We start from the raw sequence: 22,194 nt of genomic DNA, 5'->3' as shown, positions 1-22,194 counted from the left end.
TACACTGAACATGCAATTGGACATTCGCATCAAATAATGCCATTAATCATGTGCACATCTCATCACCCTAACCCTTTCCACTCTGACCTTTAAATACTGCTAAATGGGAGGCACATTCATTCAGAAGCCTCAGCTACAGGTTCATTTCCAACAGAGAGAAAGCCTAAACCAGATACAAACATACACTACATCACAAGTATTTAAACTATCATCCTGTAAAAATAGCCCTGATTTGCCGTGGACATGGGCTCTCTGGGGAATCTTGTTGGGTGCACTTAGTTGCCAGTTGAGGTCTCTGTGGATCAGACTGTTCACACTTGGGACCTGGGAGTTATGAGAGCAGTGTAGTGTGACTAGATGGTCAGTATTTGTCTTTGAGTGGTTTTAATGTTGTGTCTGTAGCATCTCCACTGTATAGACTCTGAAACTTTATCCAGCTAAAATTAAGCACACATCAGTCTGATGACTACCCCTCTACCAACGGACCTAATTGGCACACCAGATGTCAGTGCGAAGACAATTTTTAATCCAAATGATAAAAGTAAATATAAATGAATGCCTGCTGTTTATTGTATAGCTGCAGTGGTTTTTATTGTTCAGTAAACCCTTTCAAAGCAATGTAATGGGTTGGTATATTGTATAGGCCAGTAATTAGATTTTTATTAGGACAATGAGTACTGTTAGTTAAAACATGGACTATATGAAACTTTGCTGGGAGGAAAGATGGAAATGCACAAAAACAGCAAGACTACTACATTTTGGAAAAAAAAGCTTTGATTTGATGTTAAAGGGAGCTGATGTTATTCTGTATTTAAACTGAAAACCGACTTGAACATTAGATGCTGATCAAAAAGGCTCTCAGCCATGACTCTTATGCTGGATATTTAATAGTGGATTAAGTTGAATTACTATGTCTATGGCCATCACTGTGCAAACAGCACTTTCAGTCTTTGTGGATACCCTCCTGTGCTAAAGTATTGACAGGATTAGCATGACTAGTTTTGTCTCACCTGTCTCGCATTACATCGCCAGTCTGTCAATGCCCACTGCATGTGTTTTAGCAAGCACCTAAAGGATGTACTACAGATAAGAAATCACACTCATATCTGTTTAGTCAGTATTAGGGACCTCAAAGTAACTAGCTAGATTAGCTTAGCCTGAAGCTTGGGAAAATATCAAAAACAGCTCTGTCTGAGGGTAATGATAAAAACATGAGCATTTTTTCAGTACAAATTTCTCATGTGACATCATGCACACATTGCTTAATTTGTCAGACATATTGGATGTGATACAACCACCGGTTGCTAGGGCTAAATGTGTGCGCCCCAACTGGTTGGCAGGTGTTTCCTGGAGGTTTCTGGCTGTTGCTGGATGAAATCGTTTGCTTTGGGTGCTAGCACTGCAACAGACTGGCGTGGTGGTGTACCCCGCCTCTTACCCTATGGCAGCTAGGATAGGCTCCAGCCCTCCCACGACCCTGAATTGGATAAACAAAAGAGGATGGATGCATGGATGCTAGCAGACTGTCACAGTTGCGTGTAGTTTTTCATGTTTGTCTAAAAAATACTCACTAACTACTAGCCCAAGGGTGTTATAACTTCAAAAAGTGAGAGGCAAACCTGAGATGGAGAAGGGTCACCTTCAAAGCAAAAATTGTGTCTCAGTGCTGCAGACAACATGTTTCAGAAGGCGCAACTTTTACTTTGAAGGCAAAGCTTCTCCATTTCTGGTTTGTGTTGTACTTTTTAAAGTTTTACTACAACTTGAAGAGCTTACCAGCATTTGCAGATGAGTGCATCACTCCTATGACAATCAGAAGGAGGTTTTCAGGAACTAGTTGGGGAACAAACATTTGCCCCTAGAAACAGGCGTTTGCTACGGGGTGGACTGTAGACTCGTGTGACTGGAGCTTTATCAATCACTTTCACAGTGATTGCAGTCAACCTCCAGCAAAAAACCTAAAATCTAATGTTTGCCTCATGACCTGTGTTGGACAGATGGCCTGTGTAACCAGGGGCTTATTCGCTTTATTCTACATAGTCAGCGTGATTGTCACGTGTCCAAAAGTTGTCAGCACCTACATGTTTTTTGCTGTTGTCCGTTGCTGGGAAACCTTCAGCTACATTAGACAGGGATAAGATTTTTCACAGTAAAACAGAGGTATGCTAAATGTTTATCTCTGCAGTTAACTTATATTACTCTTCTCATATGAAAGTGGTAAAAATTTTCCCATCTAATTCTTGGCAATTCAGGGAATAGTGTTTCCTGTAATACTAAAAAATTTCTCTGAGATTTTCATTGTCTTGCATTTCAATTTTTAATTAATGTGACATTGGGATATTGTCACATGGATGATTAAGGCTGAGTAGACAATCTAATCATCTTTCTGCTTATTCGCGATCTAAAGTTTCACATGGGGCTCCCCAGCATGAAAGACTGGCAACACACAAATGCCTTACTATCCACTTTGTGAAGCAGTCTCTAGTGCTTTCGCCACAAAGCCACAAGTTGTTCTCAGTGGATTACCACTTACTGATGGATGAGAACATTTGAAGAAATCTTTTGAAAAAGTGTCCTCAAGTTTAAACTATGCTTTTGACTCTCATTAAGCCATGGTGCCTGAGGCTTTACATAAACCACAAGAGACTCCACTTAGTGCCTCGGTGTTTTAAATTGCAATTATTTTCTGAAAACACCTTGACATAGACTTAAATGTAGACTGCACAGTGGATCAACGGTAAGACGCATCAGCTACTAAAAAATGTTCATTTATCTGAGGGTTTCATGTCTGAATGCTTACCTTCGTAAAATCAGCAGCAGTGGCGGCAATCACGCCGAGTCACACCTGATAACATTAAGTATCCTTTTCAACATAGCGCGTCTGAATGCATGGAGTCAAATCCATTATTGGATTGGCGCACACAACACTGTACTGTGTTTATTCAGAGTGAGAGAGTTTCATGCATTTGTGCACACAGCACAACAGCAGTACTTCATTAATTAGTTATGTGAGATTATCCCTGACATTGAGACAGGATTGATCAGGATCTCACTGCAAATTACATTATGTACTTCACTTCAGGCAGGTGAACTGTAGTTTATAAGCTACATTTGTATATGTACAAGTTTGTATGGATCTATTCCCATAACCACATACACAATGTGGCTCCTGTAGTGATCAAAACAACTATCGCATTACAGCTGCTAATCAAAGAAAAGTTAAAATAATTCATTATATGTTACTTAGTGTCAGATCTTGCTCATACTACATAATATTGTGTGAAACTGGTAACTGCTCTGTCAATGTTCCCTGAGGATTATTAACATAAAACTGACCCATATGAATCACCGAATGCCTACATTTTAAATATTCATGAAGCCAGCAATGTTACATATCCCATGTCTGAGAAGGAATGAGTGTAGCCTCAGAAGGACTGAAAGTGATGGTCCGCCATAGACTGTCAGCAACTGTGTGAATTTCAAGTTCACAGTCGATAGATGAAAAGTAAAGATTTTCCCGATGGGCTCACTGCAGTAAACACAGAGCTCCTGTAGAGAGTTGAACAAGGTTAGAGTTTTGTGGCAACTCAAGTGTTTGCCAATGAGTCACAATTGCTAACATGCTCTATTTTAATTCCTTTATTCTCCCATTATCGCCACACTTCCCTCACTGTGGATCCAGGGCTGCTGCTTCGACTGTCTTTGAAGATGACGGCCATGACTAAACAAGGTCTAAGTTGTTATGACAGTGGAAATCCTCCGTTCCTATTTAACTGTTGGCACCAGTGCTTGAAGGCCAGGGTGTGCAAGAAAACCCAAAGTTTACAGTCCTGATACGCCACCTTTGTGCCACCCCAAACAGAATGCTGAGGCGAGAACAGACCAGCTTTAAAGACAAGCACTTTACAGAAAGAGGCACTATAAAATAGGCAGCATTTGATTTACTCCTGGCCTCTGTTTTGAGTGGTCTGCTATCACATCATGAACCACAATACAATCTTTTAATGATATGTGCGCCTAATGCATCTCAGAGCTGAAGGACTCCAAAATGCATCCTTTATGAAGAAGCACTGCTGCTTATTTATATTCAGTAGCTGTTACAGCTATAAAAGCCCACTTAAGAAAAAGTCAAATGCAATGCATTTAAAATATATACTAATTTATTATAAAAGAAAAGGTCAGAAAAACAAAGTTAGGTTCCTTTGTTTTCCTAAGTCTAAACCCGGAAACACCACGTTTCTCTTAATGATGTTCACTATTCTTCTTTCAGTACTTTCAATCACTCCAAAAGGCTGCTGTGGTTATTTTCTTAAAGTTTCTGCATGTTAACAAAAGAAAAAAACCAAAAAGCTCGTAACCCCGTGTAGTTACTTCCAGCAGAGAGTGTAATGAGTTTTTATTTCGGCGTTCTCGTTTATGCAATAGATGGCCTTGCATTCATGAGTAAAAAATAGCATGGACTGGGTGTTTGCAAATGTGTGCTTATAAGAATAAGCATGTTAACTGGACTCAAAGACTTTATTTGTCACAGACACAGTGGATATGTGTGCTTCAGTGCAGTCTGATATAGTGATCATAAAGCCATTTCCAGCAAGCGAACCTGAAAAGGATTTTTAAAACGTATGACTTTAAAAGTGTAAAATGTACATAAAGTGTGTAAAACTCAGTCTTGACCTTGCAAAGGGTAATTGAGAGAATAGCTGAGAAGCTTCTTGAGTTTTTTCAGAGCTAAAGCCTTTCCTATCCCTAGACGAATAGAAATATTTCCATGCTCAGTTGGCTCTCAGTAAACAATAGTCTCTTTGTTAAACTGGTTATACTCCTAGCTTAGGACACAGATCTAATGTACACCTTGTTTTGTGTTCTCTTTACCTCTCTGTCAGGCCACCTCCATCAGACTCAGGACCTAAAGCAGGCGGCCAGATCGGTCATGGGACAGGTGACAGGTTGGCTTCCCATGACACCCCACAGCATGCTGCGCCTCATGGAGAGCAAGGCCAGGGCCATGTGGCCAGGAAGAGTCTGCAGGTGGACGTCGGTAGTAGCAGAACTGGGAGGTCCCCTTCTGCGTCCCCAGACCGAGGCAGTGTCCCCACCTCCCCTTACTCTGTGCCTCAAATAGCACCCATGCCCAGCAGCAAACTGTGCCCCGTCTGCAAAACCACCGACTTGATGGGCACTGGGGATGACAAGCCGAACATCAACACCTGCACGCAGTGCCGCTCCATGGTGTGCAACCAGTGTGGCTTCAACCCAAACCCTGACCTAACAGAGGTAGGTGGATCTGCTTCACCAAGATGTTTTTATTTTCAAGGATTGTTCTCTTTTATCTTTCACTACAGCAGACCAGTGCCACATAGTAAAGGTGAATTCATCTGATTCCCGGTTACTGTCAGTGAGGGAGTTACAAACGTAGTGAGCATCTGCCATGGTGCATTCGCACGGAAACAAAAACATCTCAAATACTGCTAAAAAGGTTAAAAAATGCAACCGTGTAATCGACTGCACAAACATATTTGGAATGAATTCAGGCATACAGCATTGCAGACTGCCTCAGAGCTAAAGAGAATAAAAGGAAGAAGGTTACTCTCTAATGTTGACAAACTGAGCACAAGATTTTCCTTGTAATTTTGATCTGCTTTAAAATAGGACCAAGTCTAAACACCATCAGGTTTTGTTTGTTGTCACATGATTGTATTATTTTCATCATCAGTCAAATATGTGTACTGCACGTCTAAAGTCCTGTCAGTATAAACTTACCTGGGACGTTAGGAGGTACACCTTGCTAGTACCACGTTGGATCCTCTTTTGCCTTCAGGCCTGTCTTAACACTTTATAGCATAGATTCAACAAGATGATGGAAACATCCCTCAGAGATTTTGTTCCACATGATAGCATCACACAGGTGCTGCAGATTTGAGTACAGTGAAATCATTTTCATATTCATGAAAGCAGTTTGAGATGAGTTGAGCTTTGTGGCATGAAGTGTTCAAGGTTCAACATGTTGTGGGTTCAGAGATGATCTACTGCACTTGGTTGTAATGAGTTGTTGTTTGAATTAGTGTTTCCTTCCTTCCATCCTCCTCTGACCTATGGCATCAACCAGCCACCTTTGCTTTTTTGGACCATTTTCTGTAAACCCTAGAGATGGTTGTTTGACAGGAGATCACCAGTTTCCAAAACACTCACATACCAGACCAGCCCATCCATCAGACAACAACAGTTTCAACTTCAGCCGGTCGTCTTGACTACATGCCTAAACATGATTGGTTGCTGCCATGTGATTGAGTCTTTATGATGAACAGGTGTACCTAACAAAGTGGCTGGTGAGTGTACAAACTGACTCACTTGTTGCTGTAGTGGAGGTCAGTCATTGGTGTCCTTTGCTCCTACGGGTTATCAGTAATTGAACTCAGTACCTGCTCACTTTCCAACAGCTATTTCACCAGCTGTCGCCATGGTCTCTGGCTGCTGCACTGCCAGTCTTTTCCTCTACACCCTTTGTAACGTCATAGTGGTGTATGCATTTTTTTTTGAAGTGGGTGATTCAGGTGCTACAATTTGGTTTAATTTGTCTTTTGAATGTTATTTCTCATTGACATTTATGAGTAATGCTGTTGATGACAATTGTTATCAAGTTGGCTCTGACTGACTCATGGGTTGAATTGCACCAAATGAATGGGAGTCAAGATGTGAATTAGATGCATGTTGTTTGAGAGCTGTGAACTTCTGCTCCAGCCATGATTTCTCTTGATAGGTGGAGTATTTAATAGTTTGGTTGGCTTATAATCTTTCATCTGCAAAGACCTGGTTGCATGCACTTTTCCAAGGTGCATAGTAATATATTACTCACCCCCTACTAGCCATAATAAATCAGAGGCTCTTACCTCTAGAGCAAACTCTGTTGTTTATTCAGCTAATCTATCTTTACATAACACTTATGTGAAGTATATTGTGCCTGTATATTATACATCCATCCTTTCTGACAAGCACATCCTAATCATGCCCAGAGCCTCTTCTGAAAAATCTGAACAGATTCTTATATCATCCCAAAAAAGGAGCACAACACATTACCCCATCATTCGCAATCATTCATATGCGTCTAAACACTCATCGCTGTTAACAGGTAGCTAAGAAAGCCTATTGCCTTCATCTGAAAATAAATCACTTGCCTAATTTGAATTAGGCCATGCTTCACTGTAACTGTGAGTCAAGTGTGGCTGTGTCATCTGTCACAAAGTTTCAAATCAACTTCACTGAGTCATGTTGCAAATTGAAGCCAAGAAGCAATGTCAGTTACGCTGGCCTACAGGCTATCAGAGCGACCGTAGGCTGAGTAAATATTAGGATGCAGAATATAATGTTTAGGTTTTTTGAACGATAAATGCGTGCATGTAAATGTACTGCCCAATGGGTGTGTGTAAGCTTGATGACATGTATGCATCGGGTGCATAAGAGAGGAGACTGCAAACGTTGGAAGAAGAAAGCAGTGGGAAATGGAAAGATGAGAAAGAAAAAAGCATGGACCAAAGTGGAAACAGACAGTAAAGAATAGATCATGGCAGGGAGTGAAGGAGAGCATGGCAGTAAAGAGAACAGCGGAGGTGGGTGCTTTTCAGCTCAGGCTTGGTGTGCTTGTCAGATCCTGACAGAGAGAGAGAGAAACAGGGAGGGAAAATGTCCAGCCTCTGGAGACCTGAAGATTTACCCCCTTAACCTACTTAGGATGGATTTGGCTTCAGCCTCACTACAGCATATCTAAAACAGCCTTATCACTCATCAGGGAAACTGATGACAACCAAGGTGATGATAATGCAGAAGATGACGATGACAGGAATTACGATTACAGTGATGGGAACTGGCCCAGAGAAAGGATAGCCATAGCAAGGCTGTGTCAAAATCCACACAGGGATTCTCTTGATTCTTAATAGTAAAATATTTGTATATAAACATATATCCTGTCCTGTATAATAACAAGGTTTTGGGATTTTCTGAGATTATAATCTTGTTTTCATTTGAACATTTGGTGTTTTGTGTGAAAAATTACCTGAAGAATTTTCTCATTCGTTGTAGTTTCAGGATTAGACCTGTGATGACAACACACTATTAGGACCACTTCTTGTGCAAGAGATGTGTGTCTGCAAATAGTTTACAGAGACCCACTGAAGTCCCCCAGATTATCAGGATAATATGAGCAAAAATCTGTCATTGAAGAGGATTTCCCATTAAATCACAGAAAGATGGCAGTGCCGATTAAAGTCCTGATAGCTGTGGATGATTTCATGTTTGGATTTTTGAGCACAGACTCAAATAGCGGGGCTAGCCTGGATTTTCTTTTAAGAAGCCACATTATCTTGTAAAGAGAATCTCTCTTCACTCTTTGAGGGGTGAAGATAATTGTTGCAATGCACGTCAGAGCTGTGTTAAACTACCTCTTGATGGTAATGCAATTTGGATGTAAACAGCGAGCGACAAATGGATCTCACAGACCGCATCTGTTACGTGGCTGTCAGTCAAGCTGAGAAGACAAGTTTTATTTAGACATGATAGCTACGAATTCAGACATGCCAGCTATCGTGCACGTGAACTAAGACTTACATGTGACGTGACGTAGGTAGCACCGAAATGAGAAAACGAGAAAGCCAGAAAGGCAAGAAATGAGACGGTCTAAAGGCAACCTTAGAACAACAAAGAACAAGAGCAGTGAGAGCGATACTGAGAATACCACAGACATTCTCCCCTGACAGTGTTCTCCCACCACCATACAGGGGAACATCTGCTTCATAATTGGTCCAATTTCTATTTATAGACCCTACCCTCCTTCTGTCTGCAACGGTGGCCCGGTCCTGAGAAGCCACAGCTGAAAGAAGGAGGGAGAGGAAGAGAGAGAGAGACAGAGCTGGTTGAAAAAGCTGTGCCGTAGCAGGAGGAGACAGAACGGGAGGAGAAAAAAAAGCATCATCATAAATTAACCGTAATAGCCAGAGTGTTCGTACTGACACTATCTATCTCTGCATAAATTCAGCGTAGGGAGAAAAAAATACCCCAACAACAACAAAATGGAGAAACAAATCAGAAAACAATGCTAAGATGCTTTTGAAAACGAAATTTTTTCTTCATACAGTTTGGTGATGAAGACACACCCCTGACATGGAGCTGAAACATTCTTCAAACAAGTCATGAAACAATGACTCTTTAAAGTCTTTGTTTCAGAAATGCCTTGGAGGTTCTTCTCTTTCTTTCTTTTTTTATCAACAATCCCACAAGCTGAAAGAGCAGTTTTAACAAATGCTCCCACACAGAAGCACTCTATCTCCTCATTCGAGTTTAAAATATAGCAGGTAGGTGGCCACAGTTTACAGTTGCAGTAGATAGATTTAGCAACCAAACCAAAAGCAGTAATATCGATTTGGACTCTACAATAAAATGTTTCCAATCAAGATCAGACAAAAAGCTTCAGTAATCAGATGAAACAGGCAGACGTTCAGTATAAAAAGAAAGAGAGAAACCCACTGTACATCTGTTAGGCACCAAACAGCAGACTGGCCTCGTAGACACTGTGTACTGAAAACCACAGATTAGATTACCGCGCTATTGTCATTGTTAGTGAAGGCCCACTTTCTAGCTTCAAACGGAGAATTTTTGCCATCTTGGTTTTGAAACTGGACACAATGAGTGAGGCACAGGGCTGACTAAAAAACTGAGGCTCACTACATACTCTTTGGATAGTCATATGTCTGACAAACGAAAAAAACAAAAACATCCCTCTAAAAGGCATAAATTCAATTACCCTTGAAACTAGAAACTGAGACCACAAACTGATCAGGAAAACATATACTGGGTGCACAGCTGGACGTCTTTTGTACACAAGCTTACAGTTAAACACTACATTTCTCAGTCAGACATGGGACTGTTTAAATCGACTTTAATGCTCTAAAGTTCTAATCCCAAGGCTGAAAATAAATTTTCTCAAGCAACACCAACCGGGGAGAGCAAGCTGTCCATAGTGTCATAAGTAAACATTCTGTAATTTTCAAGCGTGCTCGAAGGCAGCTTTGTGGGTTGTGAGTGTTTCAGGTATGGTATTGATCCCAGTTTGACCTTAAACTTGTGATTACTTCTTAACTTTTAGAAAGTGCGCTGTGTTCTTCAAACTGAGGGCCACTTGAGTTTTTTGCTGAGCTAAAAGGAATAAAAGAAGGAGTCTATCTGCATATGTGTGACTGTTTATATTTCTTAAATAGAGTTCAACCAGTCTGCTTCCTGTTCGGAAGGTGAATTTGTCATATGGTGTATAGCAGCTTGAATGCAGACTCCTGAACAAACTGATGATGAATCCAGAAACAGGCAAATATGGTCCAAAATCCAAAAGAATAACACAGGTGCCTCACACACCCACACACGTAACAAAAACAAGAGGATTATATATTTAGTCGGAGTAACACAAACACACAGGTGTACTGTCTCTCTCGCACTCACGGCAGGTACACAGTATGATGCTACAAAGAACTGAGGCCAGGTAATCGAGGAAAGTGGACACAGGAGGGTGACGAGACACAGCTGAAACTGATGAAAACAACACAAGGAAGTAAATACAAGGCACAAGAGACAAATGACTACCAAAGTAAAACAGGAAGTGAGTAACAGAAACACAGAATATAAAGCACTTCACAAAAGAGGACTAATAAGATCTCATAGAAAACAACAAGGAATCAAACTGAAAGAACTGCTGGAGAAGAAAGGATGTGTACTGTTGAATATTATTATAGTTTTCATTTTTTGTTGCTAGAAATTGTGGAGATGCAGAGTAAAATTCTTAATTTTTCCCATAGCTGAGGCCTTGCACTATTTGGACAAAAATATTGGGTCACACCCCTTAATCTTTGAATTCAGCTGTTTACTGTGCCATTGCCATGGGTGTGTAAAAGCAAACAACGGGCCATGAAGTCTTTCTTTACAAACATTTGGGAAACAATGGGTCATTCTAGAGAGCTCGATGTATTTGAGCATGATACTGTAATATGATGCCACCGTTGAAACAAATCACTTCATGATGATTTTTTTTTTTACCTCCTAGATATTTCATAACCAACTGTGAGTGGTGTTATTGCATAGTGGAAGCGTTCAGGAACCACAGCAACTCAGCCCAAGTGTTTACAGAACGGGGTTGCTGAGTGTTGAGGCTCATAGTGCGTAAAAGTCACCAACACTCTGCTGACTCAATAACTTCCTCTGGCATTAACATCAGCACAAAAACTGCGCCGGCAGCTTCTGGGCATGGGTGTAAGACGTAGTACTTGAGTCGATATAGTGCATGTTTGTTTGTGGAATGACACAAACACAAGCGATCTGTTTGAAAGTTTTAAGGTCTTTCAGATTTTCATCACATTAGCACTTAGTGTTTAGTGAGATGACATTTGCCATTAGCAGATGTTATTCTATTTGCCCAATAAACAGTCAGCAAGGCTGACACAGGCAATCGGATTGGCTGATATGTTGGTGCATTGCAGAAAAAATAGTTTTCTCTGTATGTTGCTGTATGTTTTCAGGGACATTATTAGTGGGCATTCATGGTTCTCAAAGTATATTTTTAGCTGATTATTCTGCAGCGCCTGCCTAATTTGGCAGTTCTGCTTCACAAGCTCACTTGGGGTGTTTTTTGTTTAATTCTGTGCTTATTTGTGTCCTTTTGATAAAACAGTAATGTTATATGTGTGTCTGTGCTAACTCTGTTCCACTGGCTTATTTAGGGCCTTTGTTTATAATCACAGTACACATACACACACATTTACATGCAAATATAGAGAAAACTGCAAAGCAAAGTTAGCCTACACATTAAATACAATCTAGATTTTGTCAAATATCAATATAAATAATTAGACGCTACCTGAATCAGCAGTGTGTTTGCTGACAAGCCTCATTCCTCGGTCAACAAAAGAATTCATCACTCACTCAAGCTGCAAGCTGCAGTTGGCCTTTCGAAACGGCCACATTTTGAGTGGGTAATGTATTAGTTATATAAATGTAAATACAGTGATATGGTCATATCAGTGAAGGATAAGTCCATTATACCCCAGAGGAGGCAGAGGACGGTTCCTAATCCCCTCAAATTAATTCAGATATTTAGCGTTAGACTTTTCTAATCCCCCTCTAACTCTGGATGATGTGGCACAAGAGATTCAGTGACATTCAGATCTGGCAAAGTGTAACACAATGAGAATGTTTCATGAATCACTATTAAAGTTTCATTTTAGTGAAAGACAGCATTGCTTCTGTCTGACATGGGTGAGCTGTGAAGAATTTAATGTAGGAAATCAAGATGTCATTTGGTTAGATTTAGAGTAGGAGATAAATCATGTATGAAAATACCATTTAGGGGAATCTCTTCAAGATTCACTTAATTTTAGTGAATGTGATCTTTTTTCTCTCGATCCTTCTAAATTATTCTTTCCATGAAGCTGTTGATCTTTGTGTGTCTTGCTCTCTTTTGATGAGAGATTCATTTTCTTCCGTTTGACGATGCTAAATAACATCAGAGCAAAAAAACCCCCCCAAAAACCAAAACATGTTCTGAAATGAATTTATTTCTGAGTCTACCTACTAGTCAACAAATGTTTTTCCAGGTTTTTCAACAAAAACATTGAGTGCATGTCTTTTGGTCACACCCTAAACTACATGATACAATACATACACTTACACAATATTCAAATAACCATTTAGCCAGTATGATATGCACAGTCGACTATTTAGGTTTTTGGACAATGACACAAATTTTGTAGTTTTTCCTCTGCATACAACCGCAGTGTTTCTTAAATCAAATATTCAATATTTGAATATAATTCTATAGCCTTAATTCTAGGTTTTTAACAAAAGTATTGTATTGACTATTCGATGTGTGGTTGTTTTCAAGTTTTGAACTTGCACTTTTTAGATGTTCACTGGAGCTCTCTAAACAGAGATGTTGATGCAAGTGAAGGAGGCTGACAATCTGAAATAAACCTGTGAGAGAGATTTGGTAGTTCGGGAGTGTCCATCTGCTTATCCATTTTGGGGTTGTGGGTGGGAGCTGGAGCCTACCCTACCTACCATAGGCTACCAAAGGACATACCCTGGACAGGTTACCAGGCGTGTCACAGGGCTAACACACAGAGACAGACAACCGTTCACACTCATATTTGGACCTATAGGCTATTTTTAATTTAATAAAATTTTAGTTATATAGCACCAAATCACAACAACAATTGCTTCAAGACACTTAATCTTGTAAAATAAAGGCACCCTTTGAGCAAGCACTTTGGCGACACTGGAAAGGAAAAACTCAATTTTACCAGGAAGAAACCTCCAGCAGGACTAGGCTCAGGGAGGGGCGGCCATCTCCTCAATTATTTGATGTGAGGAGATGAAGACGAGATTAAGACACACTATGGAAGAGAGCCAGAGATTAATAATAACTAATGATTAAATGCAGAGTAAACTATAAACACATAGTGAGTAAAAAACGTGAGTGAAACAGTAACCCTCAGTGCATCATGGGAAGTATGTGGCGAGAACCCACACAAACATGATGGGGAGAACATGCAGACACACAGAAGGTCCCCTGCGAGATAGTGGATTCAAACCCAGGACCTTCTTGGAGTGTACAATACATTCTTACAAAGACTGAATGTACTGGGCAACTTGGCAACACCAAAACACCTGAAAGGCCACTCTATATATTGACAGCCACTAAACTAAAGTGGATGATTGCAGAATTCTTCCTCTGGTTAAGAAAAACAACAAGTCAAGAACACTCTTGAAGAAGTTGGGGTATTATTGCCAAAGTTTACAGTCAAGAGGCACCCTCATGAGTGCAAATACAGAGGGTTTTACAACAAATGGCCAAATCAGTGGTTACAACCAGCTATTTGATAACAAGAAGGCCAAATTAGACTTTAAACATATAAAAGTGTCTGCTTTGTTTGGGGAAAAAATTATTTGCACAGGTTAACTTGTACCAGAATGATGGGAAAAGAAAATGATGCAATGTTATGATGTGGGGATGGCTGCCAGTGGAACCAGGGCACTAGTATTTATTGATGATATAACTGCTGATAGAAGAACTCTGAAGTGTACAGAGCTATACTCTCTGCTCAGATTAAACCAAATGCTGCAAAACTGATTGGACGGCGCTTTACAGTGCAAATGGATAGTGACCCAAAGCATACCGCAAAAGAAACCCAAGCGTTTCTTAAGAAAAAGAAATGGGATATTCAAGTCAGTCACCTGATCTCAATTCAATTAAGGCCTAGCAGAGTGTCTCAAGGGACGAAACAGCATTTGGTTGCTATGTTTGTTTGTCCAGTTACTTTTGAGCGTCTGAAAATGTTAAACCCCTTGAATTAAAACTTTAAGTCTGCACTTCAGTCACATTTGTATTGTCTGATTTTAAATCCACTGTGGCAGTGTGCACAGGCTAAATTACAAAACAATGTGTCATTGTCCAAAAACGTGTGATCCTAACTGCACATACACGACAAACATACACCATTATATAGAGAACACCGATCAGAAGGTTTGATAATGTAAGTCTTTCCAAACAGTTATATTTGGACATCTCGATGTTGCGCTGATGATTTTAAATAGATAATTTTAACAAAAATAAACAGTATAACATACAGTGTTTCAAGTAATTGTCCTTCCTTTGCAAACCTCTTATCCTATTTACTGTAAATCATTTCATAAGAAAGTGAGACAAAAAGCTCCTTAGTGAACACGTATGTTCAAATAACGAAATAATTATTCTGTGAAACTTATGTCAGGGTTTGGGTGGCTGTTTTTCCACACTGTGCTTTTGGATGTAATCATAGACTGGTTTAAAGTGGACAAACAGTGGGAACTAGGTCAGGAATCCAGCTGAGACACTTCATGCTGCATTTTGCATATACCAAAATATTTTGCAACAAGAACTGCCAGACACTAAATCTGGGACACTGTTTTAATTATTACACCATAACCTACTGCAGTTAAAGTCCATCTTACAGTAGTCTTTTCTGTATGGAAAAATTGCACAGGAATCTTTAGTCAGTTTTCCTAATAGTGCCCTTGTTAGAACTGGACACGCAGAAAGATCACTTTCAGCAGTTTGGTATAATTCTTTGACTCCGTGTTGCAAACAATGACTTCTTTTAGGCCTTCTACTGATTATTTAATCTGTCATCAAACAGGATTGTACTTTGCACTGTTATTGCACATTTGTTGCATGGCCTATCAGACCACAGAAACTTTTCCCTCGCAGCAAATCTTGCTAATTTTCTGGCTGTGTGTGAAACATCCAGACAGAAACATTTGAAATCGAAATGCTCTTGGCTTTTCAGTAATACTCTCAAGTGACAATAATGACACATGATGTACTGTAGACTCAAACGGTATTGCAGAGTGGAGTCTAGAGCTCTCTGTGGCAAAATCTCAAAGGAACTGACTATTAAAAGTTTCATAAAGGTAGCAACAAATCCTTTGCAAGGGAACGGTATTGCATTGCAGTGCACAAGCGTTCATCATATCATGCCGATTTCCTCTACTGTAGATCATGATTTAATGTTATGCACTCTGCACTACTTTCCCGCATACTTATTAATACCATGACTCCCTGCCATTCCCAACACTGCACCAGTATACCTGGTGAGAGAAGTTGAATAGTATGCATGAAAAGAAATTTAACAGCGATTCCCCAACAATGACTCAGGATTTTCATTAGCTTTGTTTCCCTGCTTGGTAACATTCAGGAGTAAAACAGATGTGTTTTATTGAGACTGTTCTCGTGTAGTTGTTTGTAGAGCTGCTTGTGTTTGAGTTTAGCAGAGGCTGGGAGACAAATTGACAGAGAGAAAGAGAGAAAGGGGGAGCGAGGCATAGGGAAGAATTTCAATGTCTTTGGCCCAATTTGCAAGGAATTGATAAACCACTGCATTCCAAGTGTCCCGATCCCCAAACTGCAGTGCTCAGCTGCTGTACATACCGCATGGTGATACTGCATTGTGATCTCTAAGACAAAGCTGCTTTCTTCATCTGCATCTTTGTCAGCTGAAGTTTGGATGTGTCTCAGCGCGTTCGTTATCCAGCTTTCCCGGGGAATGATGGACGGCATGATGTCTCACACCTGTCAACGAACGCACGAAGAAGAAAAACAGGGAAACTTTGTGCACCTGTGTGATGTATGCAGTGTTACATCTTCTAACGTCTGTATATGTGTCAGACTCCAAGACAGCAGAAGACAGAAGCACGCACTCGTAAATGAGAGGTAGACACTCTCAGCATAGTTCTTTGTTACGCGACTATTTTGGTACAAACATTTACCTGGCAGTGTGGCAGTTAGCTTTCTGAAATTTACCCTCATTTGAAACTAGCTGTGTATGAATTTCTGGCTCTGAAGAGAGTCGTCATAAACACACAGATGATGATGGAGCTGGAAGAAGAAAATTAGATGGAGTGATGGGATGTGAGAGATGCAGATAACAAGGAGAAATGAAGATGAGTGCAGGAGAAAAAGATGGAGGACTGCAAAAGAGAACTGATAGAGAGGCAGGGGAGGAGACACAGTGTGCAGTGTGCTTGTGTGTGTGTGTGTGTGTGTGTGTGTGTGTGTGTGTGTGTGTGTGTGTGTGTGTGTGTGTGTGTGTGTGTGTGTGTGTGTGTGTGTTTTTTGCTGATACAGATCAGATTTCATAAAGATCCACATGATTGCCTCATAACAACGGGGACGCAGAAAGGAATGAGATGGAGAGATGAGGCAAGCAGAGACATGAAGAAATTGCAGCTGCTTTCTTTGTTTTTTCCAGAGTGTTTTTCCCCCTTGGTGAGCTTTATATGATTATCCTAACAGTGTGTCTGAAAAAAAATGTCAATGACAATAATTGTCATAGAAATAGGAGTTTCTACACGAGTCTCTGATTAGATAAAGTGTGCAGTGTTAGATGGCGCTGTGTTGGCTTTTTTCACTGTCCCCAGGAGTCACCTCTGCACCCGGCTTCTCAGTTTCCCTGATTGACAGTGAAAACCACGGCCTGATCGCTCCTTATACCAGGAACTGGCAGTGAGCCAGGCAGTAGGCTAAGGTGCTGCTGAGCTTGTGACTTACTCTGTCTACACGGACTTACTGAATGACTGACTGATCGAATGACTGACTTAAGAGATAAAGAAATACTGTGAAGCAGGTGAAGAGGTTGCTAAACATTTAAAAGCAGTCAACAGTCAAATTTTGAGCTATTGCAATAGATTCATTAAAGATTTTGTTGCAATAAGAATAAGATAATATATAATTAAAAACTGCATTATCTTGTTATTAAAAAATGACTGTTAAGCAGAGGGAAATGTAGTCTATTACTGCCCCATCTGGTTGAAAATTTCAAGCCCATGCCTCTTACAAGAACAGATAGGTGTGGTCAGAAAGCAGCAGCAGGGATTCGAAGAAGAGTTAAAGTTCTTCCCGATGACTAAAGCAGTGCTGTAAAATCATGTTAGCAATCTCAGAGTCGTGCTTGTCATAATATGTGTGGTAGTTTTCTGATGAGTGTTTCATCTGTGAACTGATGAATAGATTTTTAATTTCCTTCACTTTTAACACAGCCTGAAAGCTTCTCTTTGCATAATCAGAATTTGATCCAGAAAGGCAGATAAAAAACTAGACTGTAGAAGAGTTGGATCAGGATAGGATTTTATGGCATTTATGCCGTATGCACTCACTGCATAGAGCCTGCAGGCAACCAGCCAGCTCAGCCGGAGGAAGTGTCTAACACACATGATCTCCCCGATTGGTTGTTTTTTTTTCTCCACCCAGAGGAAGCAGCTGCCTGTTAGCAAGTGCTACAGCTACAGAAAATGCTGTCTAGCTCAGCACTACTGTACTTCTGCCCAGATCAGGATAGTTACTGTAGGTGCTGTATTGCACCTGTAATCATACCTAATGGTGAGATCAATGTGTGCTGAATATGACAAACTCAATTCTACATCATCTAAACTAGAATTCTGACCACTGGAGGCAGAAAAAAGTGCAGCGTTGAGAGATGTGAGTCATATCACTACCCATATCTCATTTTTTGCAGCAGTTCAAATAGTGAATAACTATAACTGAATAATGAAGTGCAATGAAATGAGTGCAGTCCGATCAGGCTTCAGCAAAACTCGATGTTATGAGTGGGTTTAAGTTAGAGAGCTTCTTCTTCAACCAGAAATCCCAGCATAATAGTGAGTCACTGCTTTACAATATGAGGGGCAATACTACAGTTAAGGTCCAGTGACTCATAGTTAAACTGTGAAGTGACTAAATTATGTCTTTCTTCCTCCTGTTTATCTAGTAGTATGATACAATTTTGCTTAATCTTGATTTAATACATGTTGTCAGATACCAGACGGCTTTAGAAATGCATTAATAAATACAAGAGATGCATAAAATAGTATGAAATCTTTGCATTTACTGCATTTATCATATGCTGATATCAGCTTATGCAGAGTTTTATTAAAAACTAAACTTGTAGAGTCATTGTTTATAAATATTTTATCAGTATACCCCTTTCTACTGTATGATATTTGATACACAAGTTTTTGAGACTTCATCATCATCCTCAGTGGGATTTTCTTTCACCTGAAAACGTAAATAAATTGCACAGCACATGTTAAAGCAATAAATTGGGAAAGAAATGCCATTAAAATGAAAACTTATGTGTGCAGATGGATATTTATTTATTTTCTTTACTTGTCAGAAGGTTCAATAAACACTCCATACTCAAAAAAAAAAATGTTTTCTGGAAATTATTTCATGTTTCAAGCTTTAGAGGGTTAATGTGACAACTCCGCTTGAATCCACACTGAAGTCTGCTCAGCTGTGATGTGTACTCTGCCACATGTAGTGCTGAGTGTATTGTAAATTATGGAATAATGGAGCAGGAACATCTCCGCTGACAGACTGTTAGTTAAAAGCATTTTCAGACTGCCCTTTTTTTTTAGCATTACACTTTTTTTTTTAGAAATTCTTAGAGTGCAAATAATTCTCAGGGAAAGTTGAACTAAAATCTTTATGAAATCCAGATTCACAGACTGAAAGGCAATTTTGACCCTAAGCTCTAAGGAAAAAAAAAACCCAGTCCAGCCTTCCCAGCTTGTTCTTTGAGGCCCAGACCTCCAAGCGATAACCCAAACCTACAACCTTTTGCTGCCTTCATTTATAATTCATTAAGGTATTATGCAATGACCACGAATCCAAGACAGTTACAATAGTGTGGCAGCTGTCAGAGCACCAGGATGCCAATTACAGTCTATGGCCATGTGGCATCACTAGCGCCTCTTTCTGGCTTTCACCTTTTTGTGTGTGTGTGTATGAAGCAGTAAGTGAACAAGAAATGAAAACAAGAGGCAAAGAGATCAACAGGAGAAACACAAGGAGATTGGAGGAATGAATTTAATGAGGAGCTCTCCACGTTATGTAATGCAAATATGAAATCATGAGAAAGCAAAAAGGAAAGAGACTCCCAGAAAAGACAGAGGAAGGGAAGATTATAAAATCAGGGGCAGCAGTGATTTACTGAGGATTTTCAGAGTTCATCTCATTTGTCAGATTTATTTCACACACATTTTGTTTATGGGTAAGTGATGGGTAGCAATAAATGCCTATGCGGAGGCATGGGGATACTCAAATCCTTCCTCAATGAGATATTTTACACCATTCACAATTATTTTGCGGTTGAATCATTTTCCACACACAATATTTCCCATTCAGAGCAGGCTGGAGGCTACCCCAGCACGCACTGGATAAAGGACTGCGCCCACTCTGTCACATAAACAGATCAACACACTCATTCACATTCACACCCATACAAGCATTCTTCAGTTTTTAGTTCATTTTACTTGGATATCTTTAGAGAGGGAAGAGAAATTGGACTAGTGGCGTTTATGGTTCACTAAATCACTGTGGATGACATGAAAACACAGTTACTCACACCCAGTCCTTGCTTTTATAGTTTCTGGTGGTCATTTTATAAAAAAGCTAATGGTAATGTTTGTCACACTGCTAGTGTTTTATACTTCAGTGGGAAATCTACAATGTAACCTACTGCCTCTGTGCAAACCCCTCTGAACCATGCACCTTAACACAGGCGGTTGCTTGATGTGCGTCTCCCTAAAAATGTAAATACACGTCAGGTTGGCACACCTGGATTCATCCTGCTCACTTTCGACTACTTTTTCACAGCAGTTTTTAAATATATCAGTGAGAGAAAAACAACCATCATCTCAGTATAAGGAATAACATCAATATAAGGACACACATAAGTTGGCAAATTCCTGGAGAGAGTGTTGAAACTATCGGAATGGATGTGAGGGACTTTACAAAAAAGTGGAAAAAGTTGAATCAACCACGATAAAGAGTGGGGACACAGGTGGGAAAAAGTCCCAGCATTTTATTGGTTTCTGTCAGCCAGCAATATGTATGAAACACGAGCCACACACACACACATAAAAATCATACCAACGACATCGGCCACTTCTACAAGTTATATCGTAGGCACTCGAAAGATTCCCAGTGAAAGCCTAAATCAGACAAGATGCTACCAGTGATGCTGTTTCTATTGTTGACTTGACATTACGGTCATAAATGAATGCAGTGGATTTTCAGCTTTTCACTTGCTTACATGAAGACTTAGTTGTGTCTGCTTTTGCAGTCAAAAACAGCACATTCATGTGTTTGCCTTTGTGGGGGAAACAGAGTTAAGAAGCTTCCATGCTGAAAGCGAGTGGCAGAGCACTGATTGTTGCAGCAACAGGCAAAATAAAATAGGCTGGTTCCAGTTTTAACTTTTCATAACTTTGGGGTGAGAAATTAAAGTGACTACCAATAGGAGCGAATGATACTGCTGATTGACACATGAGGGGGTGGTAAGTAGATTAGAGAATTACCAAAACAACTGAAAGCCAGAATGCCCACTAGCAGCAACCTGTCAGCCACGGAGTGATGTGTGATGAGTGAATCACTTTTTATGTGGCTTTAAAGTTCGCAGTAGAGAATCTAGTGAGTAAATGGTAATGTTGGTCTGTGAGGTAGCTGCTTATTCTTTCATTCTTTTTTCAGGGGTGTCAGGCTTGCTACTAGGAGAGCATGTTGACATAGTGAAGTAGAGGAGGAATGGAGAAAGAGGCTTGATTATCACCGGGACTTTTCAGGCTGCCTGCAAGACTTTTCCTTGCTATCAGTTTGTGGCACCATGGTAAAATCACTCAGTAGCCAGCAAGATAAAAATGCAACCTTCTTTCAGCAGTTGCAGGAAACTGATTATTCAATGAATTTCTATTTTTGTATCCAGTGTACCCCATTGTGAAAACAAGATACTGTAGCTTATTGCCATTGCCTTGTTTTTCTTTCTTTTTCAGGTCCAAGAGTGGTTATGTCTAAACTGTCAAATGCAGAGAGCACTGGGGATGGATATGACCACACCACGTTCCAAGAGTCAGCAACAGATTCACTCTCCTTCTCATGCAACCAATCCAGAACCTAAACCTAACGCTTCAGCTCAGCCCACACCTCAGACACATACACCTCCTCAGACGCAGCCTCCATTGCAGGCCCATCCAGTGCCTGGCCCTACCAAACAGACTGGTCCAGCTGGCGCAGGTCAGCAGCAAGCAAGGCTGCCTCCAGGGGCAGTCCCTCTCCCTGGGATGGCCAAGGCCCCATCCCAGCCTGATTTATCCCGTAGTTCACCCGCCCACCAACCCCAGCACCCACGCCAGGACCAGACGCGCAGTGCAGGAAGCTCCCCTTCACGACAGCCCCCACCTCCAGAGCAAACCTTCGGGAAGTTGTTTGGCTTTGGTGCGTCTCTTCTCAACCAAGCAAGCACTCTGATATCAGAGACTACTCAACCCCAACAGCAGCCCCCTAAACCAGCCCCCAAACCAGGAGGACCTCCTGGTCCAGGAGCTGGGGCAGGTAAACCCTCAGGACCTCAGTCTGCACAACAAGGGCCTCGGCCCCCTTCTCAGCAGCAGCAACAGCAAAGGGGACAAGAGGCCAAAGCCTCTTGTCCCCTTTGTAAAACAAATCTCAACATAGGCAACACAGCAGAACAACCCAACTACAACACCTGCACACAGTGCCGCTCTCAAGTGTGCAACATGTGTGGATTCAATCCCACTCCACACATAGTCGAGGTAAGATTCTGATTTCCAACA

The 22,194-nt window shown here is 40.6% G+C and overlaps 1 protein-coding gene across 1 annotated transcript in view; it reads left to right on the top strand.

The window, feature by feature from the left end:
- bsnb (bassoon (presynaptic cytomatrix protein) b) overlaps nucleotides 1-22,194 on the top strand; it is a 71,266-nt gene that overhangs the window by 4,208 nt on the left and 44,864 nt on the right. Inside the window, exons 2-3 of the mRNA XM_085407818.1 lie at nucleotides 4,884-5,274; nucleotides 21,394-22,173. Coding sequence (XP_085263944.1) covers nucleotides 4,884-5,274; nucleotides 21,394-22,173 — 1,171 coding nt within the window. The remainder of the gene's footprint in view (nucleotides 1-4,883; nucleotides 5,275-21,393; nucleotides 22,174-22,194) is intronic.

The sequence above is a fragment of the Rhamphochromis longiceps genome, linkage group LG5, assembly GCF_057381845.1.
Source record: "Rhamphochromis longiceps isolate RC_006_pf linkage group LG5, R_longiceps_female_GT1.1, whole genome shotgun sequence".
Classification (NCBI taxonomy): Eukaryota; Metazoa; Chordata; class Actinopteri; order Cichliformes; family Cichlidae; genus Rhamphochromis; species Rhamphochromis longiceps.
This window is presented reverse-complemented; position numbering and strand designations above follow the sequence as displayed.